Below are 19,493 nucleotides of genomic sequence, written 5' to 3'. Positions count from 1 at the left end.
ACCTCAGACTATATTTGAACCCAGTGCCTTTGTGCTGTGAGGTAATATTTGCTAACCACTACACAACTGCGATCTGGCTAAGAAATCTTATGTTCTGCCAATAAGAACCGACAGACTAAAATCAAAGGCCTATTAAAAACATTTGTATAGCAAATCCACAGGTTAGATAGAGGCTATTTTTATTGGGCAATATGAAGAAGAAACACAACATGCATCATAAAATAATTCTTTAATTACAAATGAAACAGATAAACAACAGTGTTTTTCACACTAGAGTAAGATAGCATGTTGTAAATAAGAAAAAAGAACAAAATACAAACAGAACAACTGATCTTTTTAAGAAAGATTTTATCAGTTTTAAAAATAACATGATTCTCATGTGAAACAGAGTTTTAATCATATTAAACAGAAAAAATATTGCTCTCAAGATAAGGGCAGAGTGAAATGTTTAATGCAGAGTAATTAGTATTTTCTAATCAGTTGGGTCAACAGCAGGCATGATCACAGGTTGTCCTGCAGTATTGACCATCATGAAAGCACTGCTGAGCACACGCGGAGGTGGTTTCAGTCCTAGGACAATAACCAGTCTTCACAGATACATCAAAGAAAAAAAATGTGGTTAGTTACAAAATACCTTTAACCACTTGAGAAATACTTTGATGCCATTTATCATTTTTTAAAATCTCTCACCTATGTCGGGCTCAATACACGTACGTCCACATCCACTGAAACAGCACTTCTCATTATCAGGGCAGTCACCATCATTAGAGCAATGTGCAAAACACCGTCTGGAGTCAAAGGGTTTGTGAGGACACACTCCTGGTTTTACTGAAAAGAAAGAGAGGGCAGTAGAGACTAAGAGCTCTAAATGGAGAGTGTGCAAAATGTGCATGAAGTTTTTAAACCCTGAACTGCAGCAAATAACTCACAAAGTAATGTGATTTTATTGGTATGTGGACATATCCTTTTGCAACTTCCTCACTCTTTTCTAACTGTTACAGATAATGTGAAATAACAGATATCCCATAGATCATTGTCACTGTGTTCATGTCTCACCGATGTTCGGTACCATGCACTCTTGTCCACATCCAGTGGAGCAGCACTTCTGGTTATTGGGGCAGTCACTGTCATTAGAGCAAAGTTTAACACACCGAATGTATTCCCAGGGCCTGAAAGGACACACTCCTGGCTTTTCTGAAAGGAAAAAATAAATCATTATAGACAAACAGCTTGAACCAGAGTGTGTGGTAAATCTGACATTTGACTGGGATAAACTTTGATTTGAGACTGCTGAGACCAGAAAGCAGAAATGAAAATGATGATGATGGCATGGTGGTTAGCACTGTTGCCTCACAGAAGGTCTGGGTTCGAATCTGCCCAGGCCTCTCTGTGTGGCATTTGCATGTTCTCTCTGTGTCTGTGTGGGCTTCCTCCCACATGCAGTTACTGGGGTTAGGTTAATTGGTGATTCTAACTTGCCCATAGGTGTGAATGATTGTCTCTCTGTGCAACCCCTGCAACAAGCTGGCAACCTATACAGGGTGTACCCTGCCTCATGCCCTACAACAGCTGGCAGAGTTACCTGATTTGAGAGATGATACATTAGTATCATTAAGCATCTTCAGTAGCCCCAGCTCTCTTTTCACTTAAAAAGCTTCAAAAAAAACTTGCACTCATATATTTATATTTCTTGTATATCAAGTGAAACATATACAGTCTGATGCAAGAATATTGCAAAAAGTCTTATGTCTTAAAAATGAACATCTCAAACAACCACATAAACATGAAGGAGATTAAAGCCACTGTTTCAAATGTCAGAAACAAAATTTTCTCGTTTTTCTCCTTCTAGCTGTTGTAGATGATGTGATACAACAGATACCCTGTAAATTCTTGTTATTTTGTCCTTCTCTCACCTATGACTGGAGCCACGCACTCATTTCCACATCCACTGGGGCAGCACTTCTCATTATTGGGGCAGTCATTGTCATTAAAGCAAAATTTATCACAAAGTCCAATTACACCACTCCTGTCAGGACACACTCCTGGCTTTGCTGAAAGAAAAGAGAAGTTGTTACAAAGAGCTCAAACCTGAGAGTGTAGTAAATGTGGTATTTGACTGGAAGAAACTTTGTTTTTAGACTACTTGTTATTTTATTCACTGAGTCGATTTAACCAAAGATTTACCACACACCCTTTTAAGAAGAAATTAAACATTGTGACACATACGGGAAACAGGAGGGACACAGACTTCTGCACCATCAGAGAGACAGCATAAGTGGTCGCTAGGACAGTCCCTGCACCCCTTAAATACTACAGTAAGATCAAGGTTCCATGGACATGGTGCTGGATCTGGAAGAATCACAAAGAGGTGTTAAAGTAGAAAAGGATAGAAATCAGCTGTTGTAAATGAGATAACAGTTATGATGCTGTGTGGTTGCCAAGTTGGCAGCTTAATGAAACAAGCATGCATGAAAATATCAGTAAGCAGGTAGAACATGAGGTCAATTCATCAGAGACTTGTAGCTGACACCGAATTGTGTTGGAGTGGCCGCCAGGGGGCAGTGTGTCTGCTGGGGTGACGTGAGGGCTACGAGGAAGAAGAAGTCAGGGCTTATAGCCCATAGACATATATATACCCATGTTATATCCCTAACCTGCCTTCAATTAGTAGCTCTACCTTATTTGTTTCCCTGGTGTGGCGTGGGGTTTGCCACCGGCTTCTGCTTATTTATTAGACTTGTTGGGTAAGTTTGCCTGCCCGGATTTATTTTTATTCTTTATATTGGCATGAAGGATTCTTATTCTCACCGTTTGTCTTTTAAGGAGGCGCACAGTGCTCGCAGTTGACGTCGTTCGCTTTAAATAGCGCCCATTGGGTAGTGAAACGAGGTGCGTTCACTTTATGACAAAGTGTGGGTTTTTTGTTTACGCTTTTGGGTTCAATGTTATTGATGATGTGTATTTTGTAATATTTTTGCTTTATGGGAACTGTTAAGGGTTTTGTTTGAGTGGGTTTTTTTTTTTTTTAAATAATGTATCGAGATTGTAATCAATTCCCTTTTTCACTTTCTATTTTTATCTAAAGTTTTTACGGTGCACAACAAAGTTGTCGCAAAAGAAATAAAGAATTAAGCACCCGTCGAGAGTCGAGACTCTCCATTCATTGACCCCAGGGGCAGCTACACAGTGAGTCGATTTAACCAAAGATTTACCACACACCCTTTTAAGAAGAAATTAAACATTGTGACACATACGGATAACACGAGGGAACAGACTTCTCCACCATCAGAGAAAACAGCATAAGTGGTCTCTAGGACAGCCCCTGCACCCCTTACGTGCTACAGTAAGATCAAGGTTCCACGGACATTCTCTGGCTCTGGAAGAATCACAAAGAGGTGTTAAAACAGAAAAGGATACAGATCAGCTGTGGTAAATGAGGTAACAGTTGTGATGCTGTGTGGTTGCCAAGTTGGCAGCTTAATGAAACAAACGTGCATGAAAATATCAGTAAGCAGGTAGAACATGAGGTCAGTTCATCAGAGACTCACCTATTACAGTGTCACTAGGTAGGAGAGAAAAAACAGTGCCGAAGTGCACTAATGCACAAAATGATACAATCAATGCACAAACAGTAGACCAGTGTCTGTCCATGTTCACCTCTTCTTCAAAGAATGAGCACAACCACAGACTGAACAGACCAGTTAAAGGATGCTGGATCCTTGTGCATGTAGAGTTATATTCTCTCTGATAAGATGTCATATCAGACACACTTTGTTTTTTCATGTTATGTTCTCAAATCATGATATGTATCTTGTGTTTACATAGTGACGCAAGTAGACAGTCATTATCTTCATTATCCAGCATGACATAAATCACATGGTCACAACGATTAACACCACTTTATCCCAAGTTGACTTTGTTTTGATACTGATGTGCCTCTTTGGGATCCAAGATTTATAAAAGTTTTTAGAAATAAAATCTTTTTCCTTTTACTCTAACTGCAAATTGTTACTTTTCTGTTGTGTCCCTTGCTTCCTTGTGTTCTTCCTTGTTTTCTACTGTTAATTTGGCTGATGAAACCCAACTGTGCTTTTAGATGAGGAGGATTCTTCTTAGTATGGCATTCAACAACAATTCTGTGAAATTATTCAGTGTTATCTTTATCATTTTTTATCATCAGGTTGTTGTTTGTTTTTTTTTAAATCATTCAGGGTTGTTTGAGTATCTTTTGTTTCTGATAATCTCCTACCAGAATTTTGTCCAGCCTCAAGTAATCTAAGTGGCATTACTGTTATTACTATGAACTAATGCAATAATTTTGATCAAATCCACATGAATGTGTTTTCAGTATTTTTTTTTCAAGTCATGTTGGCTCAGCATTTGTTTACAGTTGCAGACAGGTTTACTGCAATATGTTTATTTTTTGAGCAGTGTTATAATAAAGGGAACACTCAAATAACACATCCTAGATCTGAATGAATGAAATATTCTCATTGAATACTTTGTTCTGTACAAAGTTGAATGTGCTGACAACAAAATCACACAAAAATCATCAATGGAAATCAAATTTATTAACCAATGGATGCCTGGATTTGGAGTCACACACAAAATTAAAGTGGAAAAACACACTACAGGTTGATCCAACTTTGATGTAATGTCCTTAAAACAAGTCAAAATGAGGCTCAGTATTGTGTGTGGCCTCCACGTGCCTGTATGACCTCCCTACAGCACCTGGGCATGCTCCTGATGAGGTGGTGGATGGTCTCCTGAGAGATCTCCTCCCAGACCTGGACTAAAGCGTCCGCCAAGTCCTGGACAGTCTGTGATGCAACGTGACGTTGGTGGATGGAGTGAGACATGATGTCCCAGATGTGCTCAGTCGGATTCAGGTCTGGGGAACGGACGGGCCAGTCCATAGCTTCAGTGCCTTCATCTTTCAGGAACTGCTGACACACTCCAGCCACATGAGGTCTACCATTGTCCTGCATTAGGAGGAACCAGGGCCAACCGCACCACGAGTGTGAAAGCACCACCAACATTCAAAAGTGACCAAACATCAGCCAGAAAGCATAGGTACTGAGAGGTGGTCTGTGGTCCCCACCTGCAGAACCACTCCTTTACTGAGTGTGTCTTGCTAATTGCCAATAATTTCCACCTGTTGTCTATTCCATTTGCACAACAGCATGTGAGATTGATTCTCAGTCAGTGTTGCTTCCTAAGTGGACAGTTTGATTTCATAGAAGTTTGATTTACTTGTAGTTATATTGTGTTGTTTAAGTGTTCCCTTTATTTTTTTGAGCAGTGTATTTGTGGGTCAAGTTTTTAAGCCTTTTTCTAGGGAGTAAATGGTGATTCAAATGAATCTGAAGTGAAATATTTCTAACAAAAAAAAGTCACCATGAACAGAATATTTTAAATAATATATTAATAAATCAATTTTTAAAGCACCTTTAAAGATGAATACAAGAAAGCCTTTGCAACAAAATGCCAAAATGCCGATGTTGTGCCAAAAAGTGATCATCTGCCATACAGGGATTCTGATGTTTCTTTGTGCTTTTATGTATAATGTCTTTGCTTATATTGGTAATAGAGTGCCATCAACATGATTTATGAAGGGTTTATATATAAAATGAAGAAATAACCTGTTTTTCAAAGAATCTTTAGGAATCTTTAGGAGTCTGTGTTATTGTACCTACATTATAATCAATCCACTGATTTTTGTCCACTTAAAGTATCTTTATAGAACTGTGATGATATATATATATATATATACAGGGGTTGGACAATGAAACTGAAACACCTGTCATTTTAGTGTGGGAGGTTTCATGGCTAAATTGGACCAGCCTGGTGGCCAATCTTCATTAATTGCACATTGCACCAGTAAGAGCAGAGTGTGAAGGTCCAATTAGCAGGGTAAGAGCACAGTTTTGCTCAAAATATTGCAATGCACATGTTACGGGTCTCACGTGTGAATACCACAGTAACAAGTGTGTGACATCTGTATGAGGTGGATGACAAGGAGCAATGAGGACAGTGGACTTCTTTGCTTCGTTCCAAACTGCTTTTTTTTATTCTTGTTTTTCAACCATCTCATAAACATATCAGAGTGTCAGGGGAAATATCACAAAACAAATTTATAAACATCCTCGTTAACCGTTAATAAAGTGTAACGTTCGTTTTCATTCTCTGAGCCAGATTTGTGGTACTTGTGTGCCGCACTAATGGTTAACAGCATTTCTTCTTCTGTGATTCATTAAAACATAAAATGTCACTCAAACTTATACCTCAGCGGTTAATTAAGTGACCCAAGCTCTTCTGAGTCAGGAAAATGGGACATAAACACAGTTTACCAACCTGTATGAGGTGGATGACAAGGAGCAATGAGGACAGTGGACTTCTTTGCTTCATTCCAAACTGCTTTGAGAGGTGGGAGGACGAGTGTTGTCACCCCCCCCCCCCCCCCCCCCTCCCCTCCGGACAATTGGAACGTGACAATAGCTCCGCCCCACTGCCACCCAGCAGATCACCTCTCCTTCTCATATCAGAGCCCTTTGTTTATATTTCAAAGTTAATATCAACACATACATGAATTCAGATAAAATAAAAATATTACAGCAATCCTATGAATAGTTCTTTTATAATATTTATACCCCTGCAACTTCCCATATGTGGCTACACTTGTGGGGTGCCACATGCACAAAAATATGGGTGACATACCAGAGTTCAAAAGAGGACAAATTGTTGATGCACGTCTTGCTGGCTCATCTGTGACAAGACAGCAAGTCTTTGTGATGTATCAAGAGCCACGGTATCCAGGGTAATGTCAGCATACCACCAAGAAGGACGAACCACATTCAACAGGATTAACTGTGGACGCAAGAGGAAGCTGTCTGAAAGGGATGTTCGGGTGCTAACCCAGATTGTATCCAAAAAACATAAAACCACAGCTGCCCAAATCACGGCAGAATTAAATGTGCACCTCAACTCTCCTGTTTCCACCAAAACTGTCCGTCGGGAGCTCCACAGGGTCAATATACACGGCCGGGCTGCTATAGCCAAACCTTTGGTCACTCGTGCCAATGCCAAACGTCGGTTTCAATGGTGCAAGGAGCGCAAATCTTGGGCTGTGGACAATGTGAAACATGTATTGTTCTCTGATGAGTCCACCTTTACTGTTTTCCCCACATACGGGAGAGTTACGGTGTGGAGAAGCCCCAAAGAAGCGTACCACCCAGAGTGAAGCATGGGGGTGGATCAGTAATGGTTTGGGCTGCCATATCATGGCATTCCCTTGGCCCAATACTTGTGCTAGATGGACACGTCACTGCCAAGGACTACTGAACCATTCTGGAGGACGATGTGCATCCAATGGTTCAAACATTGTATCCTGAAGCGGTGCCATGTATCAGGATGACAATGCACCAATACACACAGCAAGACTGGTGAAAGATTGGTTTGATGAACATGAAAGTGAAGTTGAACATCTCCCATGGCCTGCACATGTCACCAGATCTAAATATTATTGAGCCACTTTGGGGTGTTTTGGAGGAGCGAGTCAGGAAACGTTTTCCTCCACCAGCATCACGTTGTGACCTGGCCACTATCCTGCAAGAAGAATGGCTTAAAATCCCTCTGACCACTGTGCAGGACTTGTATATGTCATTCCCAAGACGAATTGACACTGTATTGGTCGCAAAAGGAGGCCCTACACCATACTAATAAATTATTGTGGTCTAAAACCAGGTGTTTCAGTTTCATTGTCCAACACCTGTGTATGTATATATATATATATATATATATATATATATATATATATATATATATATATATATATATATATATATATATATATATATATATTTGCAACTTCTGCAGCCTTCTTACCTGTGAATTCTGTTTAAAAAGACATTTTTAATGTCAATGACAGTTTTTACCTTGATAAAAAGTCACTTTGCCAAAAACTGATTGCAGCTTCTTCCTTGTGATACAAATGCTGTTTCTTGCTCAAAATGACCTGACATCATTCATGAGAGATATGTTTCACAGAATATAGGTCAACAAATCATTTACATTTGTTTAAATACAGACAGCTGTTTTTTGGCAAATACTGGAAATCTCTTTTTGGCAACCGATCAGCTGTTAAATGTAACTAAATAACCACTAACTAAATAAAGTAACTTGTAATCTAACTTAGTTACTTCTAAAAGTAAGTAATCAGTAAAGGAACCAAGTTATTTTTAAAAGGAGTAATCAAATTAGTTTTTCAAGGTAACTATACCATCACTGGTTGTTGCTAGGTTGTGTGCGTTGTTTAATTTCACTGTGTTGATCTTCAGTAAAAAGAAAGTCAAAGCTCTGGAAATTTAAGTCACCATTTGAACTTTATTTCATCTCCATGCACTTCCAAACCACATGATTACAATCCTGTAAAGAGGTTGTTTTACCCCCCCCCAAAACCAACACAAAGTAGTTATATTCTATTTCTTGTTCTTGTTTGTCTTTTGGTTCCAGAATTACTGTGGGTTACATAATGGTTTAAAGACATTTCGCAAATTAAAGATGTGCAGCATTAAAAACACATCAGTAGATAAGAGGTACATATCATTTAGTCATTAGCATAGAGTTCAAAATCATGCATTGGTGCACTCTCACATATCTGTCAAGGCTCCAGTTACACTGAACAGTACATGTAGGCTGGGACCTTTCTCTGCTGTCATAATGCAGGGTTTTTTGTTTGTTTGTTTGTTTTGCTGTGTATTTTTTATTTTTTTTTAAGTGTTTAGTGGTGTTCTCAGTCACCTTTTACTGTATATTCAGTCAAATTAAACAATTAGTATTAAAACAAATCCAACTAAGATCTTTCTTCCAGTTAAAATAATAGCATCAAATTTTAAAGAGAATATATGAAATGCACCTTATTCAATGCTCAGACAGCAGTCTAAAACGAACAAAGGCATGTGACTGCACAATAGCAACTGTAGTGGTCTCATCATCCAAAAATAAAACAGTAATACAAAATGAAAAATTAATCCAAAGCTGCCATAATATTAGTACTTAGACTGGATGTTGTTTTTACTTTGGGTTTAAACACCAACTGTATTTTTTCTGAAGATATTTTTATTTCTGCTCATCAGTGTATTCTTTTGAACTTGTCTTTTCTTGTGCCTCTGTCTCCTGTTCACCCCGTGGTTAGCTGTGATGCTTTTATTTTTATCCCCTTATAATGATGTTGATTTCCCAACAAATGGAAATGAACAAATGAACCTTCATCTTCATTGTACTTCAGTTCAAATTGTGAGAATTTCTGTTTGTTTTACCTGTTTCTTTACCTTACAAAAGGTTGTAGTCAAGCAGCTTACAGCTGTTTTAGACAAATACCACAGTCTTGATCATTTGCAGGCTTTCATGGAGATCATTCTACTAAAAGTGATCTTTCTAGAGCCTCCAGTGACATTTTAATGTGAAGTGATGCAGGAGCATGCTTTGTTTTGCAGATGTGACTAAGTCTTCAAAGTATTCACATGTTACACTGTTGCTAATTCAGTGTAACCTATCATTTAGTAATTAGCATACTCTAGCTCCCCAGAGTCCACTTTAAGATTCTGTTTTTGACGTTACCAGCTCTGCATGGACGAGTAACAGCCTACATCTGAGGCCTTTTACATCCATACATCCCCAGCAGGTCCCTGAGGTTGTGTGATCAGGGCCTGCTGGCTGTGCCAAATACCAGTCTGAAAACTAAAGGAGACAAAGCAATTGCAACAGTGGCCCCCAGACTCTGTAACTCTTCCCCTCTGAGCTTGAGATCTGTGGACTCTGTGTTCTCTTTCAAAAAGCAGCTAAAAACTCATCTTTTTTAAACTTGCTTTAAGGTAACTTCTTAGGGTTTTAGCATTTTTGTTGTGAAGCACTTTGTGATATTTATCTTGAAAGGTGTTATATATATATTTTTTCCTTCTTCTCACTTAGTTGTTAAATTACATGATATTTTATTTAAAGTAAGTGTTAACATGTTTGTTTAAAGTAAGTGCTCATGAGTTGTTTTGTTTTTTATTTCCTCACTTCCAATTAGTTTGGACTGCGTTTTACTCCACAGAAAAATGCATACACACTTGACCCACCAATATAATACAAACAAGTTGTGTTTGGGTGGGACATCATGACACAGCACAGTAGGTTATATGTACTGGCACCACTTTATCACCATCAGACGAGTGAATCAGATAGTCAGACAGTCCAGTCTGACAGCAGAGAGAGCTCAGCCAGACTGATCTAAAATCTAATGCACACTAAGCTGTGTGTGAACTCATGCAGAAACAAAATTTAATTGTACAAATGGTGTCATCAATTTCTCCCTATCCCTACTATCATGGTTCATGGATATGATATCATGTTGTGATGTTTCTCAGTCTCATAGGGACAGAAGTATCATCTACAACAGACAGACCAAAAAAGTGTCAGTAAGTCTGCCGGCAACTGTAAACAACTGCTGAGCCAAGAAAACCTGAAAGAAAAAATATTGAAAATGCATGTATGTGGATTTGATCAAAAATGATAGACAGATTAAATTAAATTATTGCATTAATTTGTCATCTAGTAGGAGGCAATCAGAGACAAAACATATCCAAACAACCCTGAATAACCCTGAATAAAAAAAAAAAAAAAACAATGATAAAGATAACATTTTTTGTTGTTGCATGAATGTCATCCTAAGACGACGACTCATTATCTTAAAGGACAGTCTGGTTCTGTCTGAACCGCAGGAACAGCAAAAAACTAAACAAAACAAGGACACTAAGAACATACGGGAGTGAGGGACACAACAAGAAAGTAATAATAAGCTATTAGAGAAAAGAAAAAATGTTTTATTTCTAAACTTTCTTGGGTACCAACAAGGCACTGCAGTATGAAAGCAAAGTCAACTTGGGATAAAGTGGTGTTAATCTTCTTTATGACTGTGTGGTTGATGTCATGCGTCACTATGTAAACAAAAGATATATATTATAATTTGAGAACATAACATAAAAAAACAAAGTGTGTCTAATAGGCCGCCTTATCAGAGAGAATATAACTCAACATGCACAAGGATCCAGCATCCTTTAACTGGCTTTCTCTGTCTATGGTTGTGCACATTCTTTGGAGCAAAAGGTGAACATGGCCAAACACTGCTCTACTGCATATGCACCGATTGTAGCGTTTTGTGCTTTAGTGCACTTTGGCATCGTTTTATCTGGTGGACTAATAAGAGGTGAGTTTCTTTTGACTCAGATGAATTGACCTTATATTCTGCCTGCTTACTAATTATTTTGTGCATGTTTGTTTTTAGTACGCATCACACATCATCATAACTCTTATCTCATTCACCACAGCTGATCCGTATCCTTTTCTGTTTCACTGTGATTCTTCCAGATCCAGAACCATGTCCGTGGAACCTTGATCTTACTGTAGCACGTAAGGGGTGCAGGGGCTGTCCCAGAGACCACATATGCTGTCTCTCTGATGGTGGAGAAGTCTGTATCCCTCCTCTTTTCCGTATGTGTCACAATGTTTAATTTCTTCTTAAAAGGGTGTGTGGTATATCTTTGGTTAAATCGACTCACTAAAGCAATTGACAAGACAATGTTTCCTCCAGTCAAAAGCCACATTTAACACACACTCTGGTTTGAACTCTTTGTCTACAATAATTTCTTTCCTTTCAGAAAAGCCAGGATTTTGTCCACACAGGCACTGGGACTTTGAACATTGTGGTGATTTGTGCTTTTGTGACGGTGACTGCCCCAACAAAGAGAAGTGCTGCTCCACCGGATGTGGACATATGTGCATGGCTCCAGTCCTAGGTGAGATGTGAACAAAGTAAATATCTGCTCTAAGATGTCATCTACAACAGATACAATAGAAGGAAAAAAGTGAGCAAGTTGCAGCAAGCCTGTCTGGAACTATTATATAAATGGTGAGCTAACCAAATCTGAAAGAGAAAAAAACCTGAAATTATTTTTATTATTATTATATTATTTGATTAAAATAATTAATGAAGCTTTTTATCCTAATAAAAGTAATGTCACAAGGGCTGAATAAAATTCTGGTAAGTGGTCATCAGATACTCATACAACCCTGAATTTCAGACAGAACAAAGAAACTGGCAATGATGTTTCAAGTAACTACACATAATTTACAGGATAATTCTGTTGTATGAATGTCATAGTAAGAAGATGCCTCCTATATAAAAGCATAGTCTGTTCCTTCTGAACCACAGGAACAGCAAAAAACAAAACAAGGACACAAACAAGACAAGGAAGCAAGGGACACAAGAAGAAAGTAACAATTAGCTATTAGAAAAAGAGGAAAATATCTTATATCTAATTTCATAAATCTTGGGTACCAACAAGATACAGCCGTATGAAAGCAAAGTCAACTTTGGAATAAAGTGGTGTTATCTTTTGACCATATGGTTAATGTCATGCTGGATAATGAAGATAATGAAGATGTTTGTTTCATTAAGTAGCCAGTTTGGCAGCCACACAGCATTATAACTCCTATCTCATTTACCGCAGCTGATCCGTACCCTTTTCTGTTTCACTGCTTTTTTTCTCTGTGATTCTTCCAAAAGCAGACGATTGCCCGAGGCACCTTAATCTTGCTCTAGCACGTAAGGGGTGCAAGGACTGTCCCAGAGACCACATATGCTGTGTCTGCCTTGGTGAAGAAGTCTGTGTCCCTCCTGTTTCCAGTATGTGTTACAATGCCAAGCCGTATTTACCACACTCTCTGGTTAGAACTCTTTGTCTATACAGCTTTCTTGTTCCTTCCAGAAAAGCCAGGAGTGTGTCCTCGCAGGTGCTTGGACTTTGGAAATTGTGCTGAATCTTGCTCTTGTGACAGCGACTGTTCCGATCATGAGAAGTGCTGCTCCAATGGATGTGGACATGAGTGCATGCCTGCAGTCATAGGTGAGAGATGAGCAAAGTGAAAATAATCTACAGAATATGTGTTGTATCACATGTAATGAACTAAAACAAAGAAAAACAAGATTTTCATATAAAATTAGTTTCTTCATATATAAGAATTAGAGCGTAATTTTTAGGTGGAATTTGACTTAAAACTAGACTTTCATCATCTGGATCTCCAGGAAACTTAGTCATTATCTTAATCAGCAGGAAGATGGAGGTGCAGCAGTGTCTTTCAGGGAACCAGAGTCAGAGTAAAACAGAAAGTTAAGAATAATGAAGTAATCAGCAGTTTATTAAGTCATGAGGTAGAAATGTCACTGAGGGGACAGAGAAAGAAGAGGATGTGCGAAAAAGACAGCTGGGGCTATCTTTTATATAAAGAGTTATAAAAGAGTTCAAATGCTGAAGAACACTAATATAGACAATGGGAACAGTAATGTTAAAATGTCTTCACAACAGTTTTTTCAAGACCTCTCAAATTAAGTAACTCCTGATTGTGCCAGCAGATGGCAGTGCAGGGTTGATCACTGGTTAAAAAGAGACTATTTGTCAGATATTTTGATTCATTTACTGCATGTTCAGGGTTGAATAATTTCATAGGATATTTTGCATAGAGACAAGTGACACTGCTGCACAAGAAAATACTGCAGCACAGAGTGTCACAAAATTAACATGCGAGTTTCTTTTGATTCAAATGTGTTTGACTCATAATCCGCCTGCTTGCTGATTCTTTCTGACATTTGCACATTTGTTTGTCAACCACACAGCATCATAACTGTTATCTCATTTACCACAGCTGATCCATATCCTTTACTGCCTCTTTCTCTGTGCTTCTTCCAACACCAGAATACTGCCCATGGTGCCATAATCACGTTCCATCGCCTAAGGGCTGCAGTAATTTTCCTAGAGATCACAAGGATGGTAAAGATTTAAATGTTCCTTCTGTTTACTTTATGTGTCACAATGTTGAATTTCTAATTAATAAAATTACAAGTAGCCTAAAAACAAAGTTTCTTCTGATCGAAAGCCATGTTTGCCACACGCTCTGGTTAGAGCTCTGTTTCTGAACTGATTTCTCTTTCTATCTCAGAAAAGCCAGGAGTGTGTCCTCGCAAGCGCCCGGACTTTGGACACTGCACTAAATTCTGCTCTTGTGACAGTGACTGCCCCAAGAACGAGAAATGCTGCCCCACCAAATGTGGACATGAGTGCATAGCTCCGGTCCTAGGTGACAGATAAACAAAGTGACAATGATCTGTAGGATACCTGTGGTATCACATCATCCACAAGAACCACTAGAAGAACAAAGAGTGAGCAATGTGCAAATGGCTGTATCTACATGTATTTAATTAAATTAACCAAAAAGACTTAAAAACGACAGTTTCATATACATTTACTTGAAGCTTGAGAGGGTAAGAAGTGGTCAGTAGTGGTTAAAGTTTGGAAAAGTGGTGTTAATCTCCTTCATGACTTTGTGGTTGTATGAGCACTACGTAATGAAGACTTAGGTCTTTAATTATTTGTCTGCGTCGAGTCTTTGCAGGGCTTATATATGTAACCCAAATTCCCTTCTGAACCCTACAAGAAATGTAATTGCACGTCAGGTCGACACAACCTGCAAGGATTGTGATCACCACGTAGGGTTCAGAGGGGTTTCAGGTTACATACGTGGGTCCCGCAAAGACCTGATGCACAAATCTGAATCAGGCCTTATAAGACTTATTGCAGCTTTGCTGTATCAAACTGCATACGTTTTGCATGATATAATTTGCTGTTATAATAAAGTCAGTGAACAAGTGTGTGAGGTTTGCTGGGTCTATCTTGAACAGTATGCACTGATGGTGTGAATTTGAATATCTAGGTCACATCCTTCTGGAGTTGTGGCCAACGTTAAAGTTGCTGTGGAACTTGACCTCTGATCTCTGCCTTCAGGTCAACATCACTGAAATTCAAACTCATCTGAAATTTTAAGTAGATGCATTTATGGTGTGAATTTTAACATCCCAGGTGAGATTGTTCTCAAAGTATGGCAAACATTTATGCTTTTGTGGAACTGACGCCGTCAGACGACTAGACAAAGTCAGAGGCTGAGTAATACTAACCTAGACAATGAGAACAGTAACATCAAAATGCCTTCTCAATAGTTTTTTCAAGACCTCTCAAATTAAGTAACTCCTGATTACATCAGCAGATGGAAATGAAGGGTTGATCACAGCTTAAAAAGCCAATAAAATGTTTCACATTTGTCAGATAATTTTAGAGGAGTTTGTGATTCATGTGCTGCAGTTCAGGGTTTAATAACTTCATAGGATATTTTGCATAGAGACAAGTGCAACTGCTGCACAAGAAAATACTGCAACACAGACTGGCAAGATCAATGCATGCCAGCAAACAACAGCATGAATTCCTTTATCTGTACTGATTTCTCTTTACTTTCAGTGAAGCCAGGACACTGTCCTCGTAGTCGACAGACCTCTAAACGCTGTGCTGAGTTTTGCTCTAATGACAGCGACTGCCCCGATAATGACAAGTGCTGCTCCAATGGATGTGGACGTGAGTGCATGGAGCCCCAGATAGGTGAGAGATGAACAAAGTGACATACACCCACCAAATATTTCTGAAGTTGTTAAAGGTATTTTCTAACTACTCACATTTTCTTTTTACTTTTGTGTATCTGTGTAGCGTGGCCACTGTTCTCTGCCTGAGACCGCAGCCCATGTGTGCTGAATGCTGCTATCATGATGCTCAGCGCTGCAGGACAGCAAAAGTGCTGCAGGACAACCTGTGATCATGCCTGCAGTGACCCTGCTGATTAGAAAGTACCCAGTCACTCTGCATTAAACATCATTAAACGTCTTGCTGTGCTCTTATTTTCAATGCAGTATTTTTTCGATGCTCTTTTTTCTGATGACAATCATGTTTCTTTCTTTTTTTTTCAAACTGGCAAATCTTTCTTACACAGAAAATCTGGTCAGTTTGCATTTTATTGTTGTTTTCTTATATGTTGTAAACATGTTTTTTTACTCTGGTGTGAAAAACACTGTGGTCAAGAAACAGTGTTTCTCTTTTAGTAGTGTATCTGTTCCTTTGCTTATTGTAGAGTTAGAGTAGGCTGTGTCTTCTTTACATCGACCAATAAAAACATCCCCTAACCTGTCGATTTGCCATAAATGTGTCAAAATGTTTTTAACAGGTCTTTGATTTTACAAGTCTGTGGGTGTTTCGGGTGTGTTTCCCTGGGAAAAAGAAATGATGAAATGTAGCAGGAATGGAATGGTGCATGTTCGCAGAACAAAAATAGATTCAGACAGATGATCAAAGCATTCTGTTTCTGAAGATTTTCAGCATTGTTGCACAGAGTTCGTTCACCGGTGTTTGTAAAGGCAGACTGGATGGCTAGGTGCCTGATTTATACACCTGTGGACACAGGACTGAAAACACCTGTTTCAGAGAGTAGAAAGCATGGCCAAGAATTTAAATTTGATTTATTATCAATTTAATTATTCAACAAATGCAATTATTTCTGATGCTAAGACAACAGTTTCCTCACAGTAACAATATGCCTCAATGACAGTGTGGCCACAATAAATGTAATGGAGTCATGAATTCAAACATCTGGAAAGCAAAGGAAAAAAAAATCCTGAAACATGACAGACTTATCACCACAGTTCATTGGACAGCTTTGGTTCCTCCTATTTATCAAACAAGAACAAGTCTTCAACTTCCCAACATTTTTCTGTCCTTAGGCAGCAAGAAATTACTTTAAATACACTAATGTTTAACAAAATTATTTGTCTCCTTCTATTGAACAACAAAGATGTCATGTGGAACATTAAAACATTCATACCAGCCCAGTTCTTCCCTGAATGTTATATGTTTTTTTTCCAGTAGTGTCAACAAAAGCTTTCAAACTGCACTGAAAGGAGGAAGCTGGACCACCATCTCCAGCAGGTGTGGCCTCACACAGTTCTTGGATGAGTGACCAATAATAGACTATTTCAATCTTGAAACTAAACGTTATTGCATCATATATATATATATATATATATATATATATATGAATATGACTCGTGTTCTCCACCTTGTGGTGAAAAGAAGCAGCTGCATAAACCCTTAGTAACCCTTCCTGTGAGGTTACTGTAGGAATTCAAATACACAGGAGTCTAGATGGACGGGAAGCAGGGGCAGGAGCATTGTAGGTGAATTCAAGCTGCTCTACCACTTTGTACACAGCAAGAGAAATGAAGTAGGGGTTATCTTGAAGGAAGAGTATGTGAGCAGTGTTGTGGAGGTGAAGAGAGTGTCAGACAAGAGTCTGAAGCTGGAAATAGAAGGGGTGATGTTGATTGTTGTCAGTGCGTATTCCCCAGAAGTTGGATCTCAGTTAGAAGAGAAAGAGGAATTATGGAGTGAGTTGTATGAAGTGGTACAGTGTCCCCAGGGGGAGTGATTGGTGATTGGAAGCCTATTATCTATAAAAATGAATAGCTCTAAAATAAGTAATGTCACATCGCATAAATTGTTGGTCATTACATTTTTCAGCTGTCTAGTTTTATTACTTACATGTAAACACAAAGTACACTCCAGCAAAAAAGAGCAATTAAAAAAAAGTGTCTGATCTGACATCTTATCAGAGACTGTAACTCTGCAGGCACAGGGACCCAGCATCCTCTTACTGGCCTGCTCAGCCTGTGGTTGTGGACTGGTTTACAGTATTTGTGCACACAGAAGGTTTTGTTTTGTTTTGTTTTTAGAAAGAGGTGAACATGGACAAACACTGGCCGACAGTTTGCGCATTTTTAGCATTTTGTGCATTAGCGCACTTTGACACTGTTCTTTCAGCGAGAGCTTGTTGCACATCAACAGGCAAGTTTCTTGTGACTAAAATGCGTTCAGTTTATAATCTGACTGCTGACGGATTCTTTCTGAAATGCGCATGCTTGTTTGATTTTGTTGAGCAACCAATGTGGCAACCACACAGCAGCATAACGCATCTCATTTTTCCGCTTTACTGCTTCAAGTCTTAAAAATTAAGTTTCTTCCAGTTAAGAGTTTACAACGCTGCCTGGTCAGAGCTCTTTGTCTATAATGCTTCCTCTTTGCTTTCAGTGAAGTCGGGAGTGTGTCCTCGCAGGCGCTTGGGCTACGGACGGTGTGCCGAGTTTTGCTCTAATGACGGTGACTGCCCCGATAAAGAGAAGTGCTGCTCCAATGGATGTGGACATGAGTGCATGGCGCCGTACGTAGGTGAGAGATGAGCAAACAGCCCAACAAATATTTCTGAAGTTGTTAAAGGTATTTTGTAACTAATCACATTTTTGACTTTTGTGTATCAGTGAAGCCTGGCCGCTGTCCTCTGCCTGACACCACCCCCATGTGTGCTGAGTACTGCTATCATGATGGTCAGTGTCCAGGAGAGCAAAAATGCTGCAGGACAACCTGCGGCCATGCCTGCACTGAGCCCTGCTGATTACAAAGTAACCAGTCACTCTGCTTTAAACATCAGTAAACATCTCCCTGTGCTCTTAAATTCGATGCAGTATTTTTTCTTTTATTATGATTAAGACTTTTCATTTCCAATGATAATCATGTCTTTTTAAAAAAAAAAACAAAAAACTGACAAATCTTTCCTACAGAGAAAAAGTGGTTTGTTTGCATCTTTTCTTGTTTACGTGTTATCTTACTTCAGTGTGGAAAAACACCACGTATCTGTTCCATTTCTAATTAAAGGGTTAGGCTATGATGCATCTTGTTTTTTTATATTGACCAATAAAAATAGTTTCTAACCCGTTTAACGTTGCTATAAATGTGTTTTTAATAGGTCTTGGATTTCACAAGTCTGAATGGGGTTTGGGGTGTTTCCCTGCAAAAACAAATGATGAAATGTAGCAGGAATGGTAAGTGCTTATTGGCAGAACAAAAAAAGGTGATTCAGATCAAAATCTTCTGTTGCTTAAGGTTTTCATTGTTGCACAATTGTGCCTCAAACTGTATTTTATTGGTTTAAAATAAAAAGAACATTTACACTGAAACCAAAGAAAGTTGAACAAAGCACTCATCAGTGACGAGTTCTCCGACTGTATGTTCTCAGAGAGAACGTGCAGCTTGTATCTGATCACATTGGAATATCGAATTCTGCATGTGGAATGCTGCTTTTTCCTTTTTTGTTCCACACCGTTGGCAAACATGCAGGGGTAAGAATCTCTGACCTGCCAAATACAGAGAAGTCTGTGTTTGTTCTTACAGAGTCTGCCATAAGTGGGGCCAAGTTTGTTTACACAAAAATGTGGGCACTCTATGGGAAGTAATAAAGCTGCAGCTCCACTTTAATTCAGAGTTGTGCACTTTCACTTCTAGTTATCTGCAAAAAGATGCTCATCAGTTTATTAAAAAGGCAGTAATAATAATAATAATAATACAGAACAGAGTCAAACATTCAAATGCAGCTGACGTTTTCACAGGAAGATTTTTTTGAGGAAGCAGGAAAATATTGTGTAAAGGGCTTTTAAAAAAAAGTAAATGCATGGTAGTATTTCATTTAACATT

The 19,493-nt window shown here is 38.8% G+C and overlaps 2 protein-coding genes across 2 annotated transcripts; one reads left to right on the top strand and one right to left on the bottom strand.

Annotated features, from left to right (window-relative positions):
- Window positions 1-483: 483 nt before the first annotated feature.
- On the bottom strand, window positions 484-2,214 carry LOC115783594 (perlwapin-like). Its single transcript, XM_030734492.1, has 5 exons — window positions 2,190-2,214; window positions 1,914-2,051; window positions 1,057-1,194; window positions 691-828; window positions 484-587 (listed from the first exon to the last, which is right to left on the bottom strand). The coding sequence occupies exons 1-5, from the start codon at window positions 2,212-2,214 to the stop codon at window positions 571-573; spliced, it is 456 nt and encodes a 151-aa protein (XP_030590352.1). The 3' UTR covers window positions 484-570.
- A 250-nt stretch (window positions 2,215-2,464) lies between these two features.
- LOC115783589 (keratin-associated protein 5-1-like) lies at window positions 2,465-18,687 on the top strand. The gene is made up of 12 exons (XM_030734485.1): window positions 2,465-2,488; window positions 2,672-2,744; window positions 2,824-2,889; window positions 11,410-11,532; window positions 11,700-11,837; window positions 12,611-12,727; window positions 12,810-12,947; window positions 13,794-13,868; window positions 14,038-14,175; window positions 15,387-15,524; window positions 18,057-18,194; window positions 18,284-18,687. The coding sequence occupies exons 1-12, from the start codon at window positions 2,465-2,467 to the stop codon at window positions 18,415-18,417; spliced, it is 1,302 nt and encodes a 433-aa protein (XP_030590345.1). The 3' UTR covers window positions 18,418-18,687.
- The last annotated feature ends 806 nt before the right edge of the window (window positions 18,688-19,493 follow it).

This window comes from Archocentrus centrarchus, chromosome 7 (assembly GCF_007364275.1).
Source record: "Archocentrus centrarchus isolate MPI-CPG fArcCen1 chromosome 7, fArcCen1, whole genome shotgun sequence".
NCBI lineage: Eukaryota > Metazoa > Chordata > Actinopteri > Cichliformes > Cichlidae > Archocentrus > Archocentrus centrarchus.
This window is presented reverse-complemented; position numbering and strand designations above follow the sequence as displayed.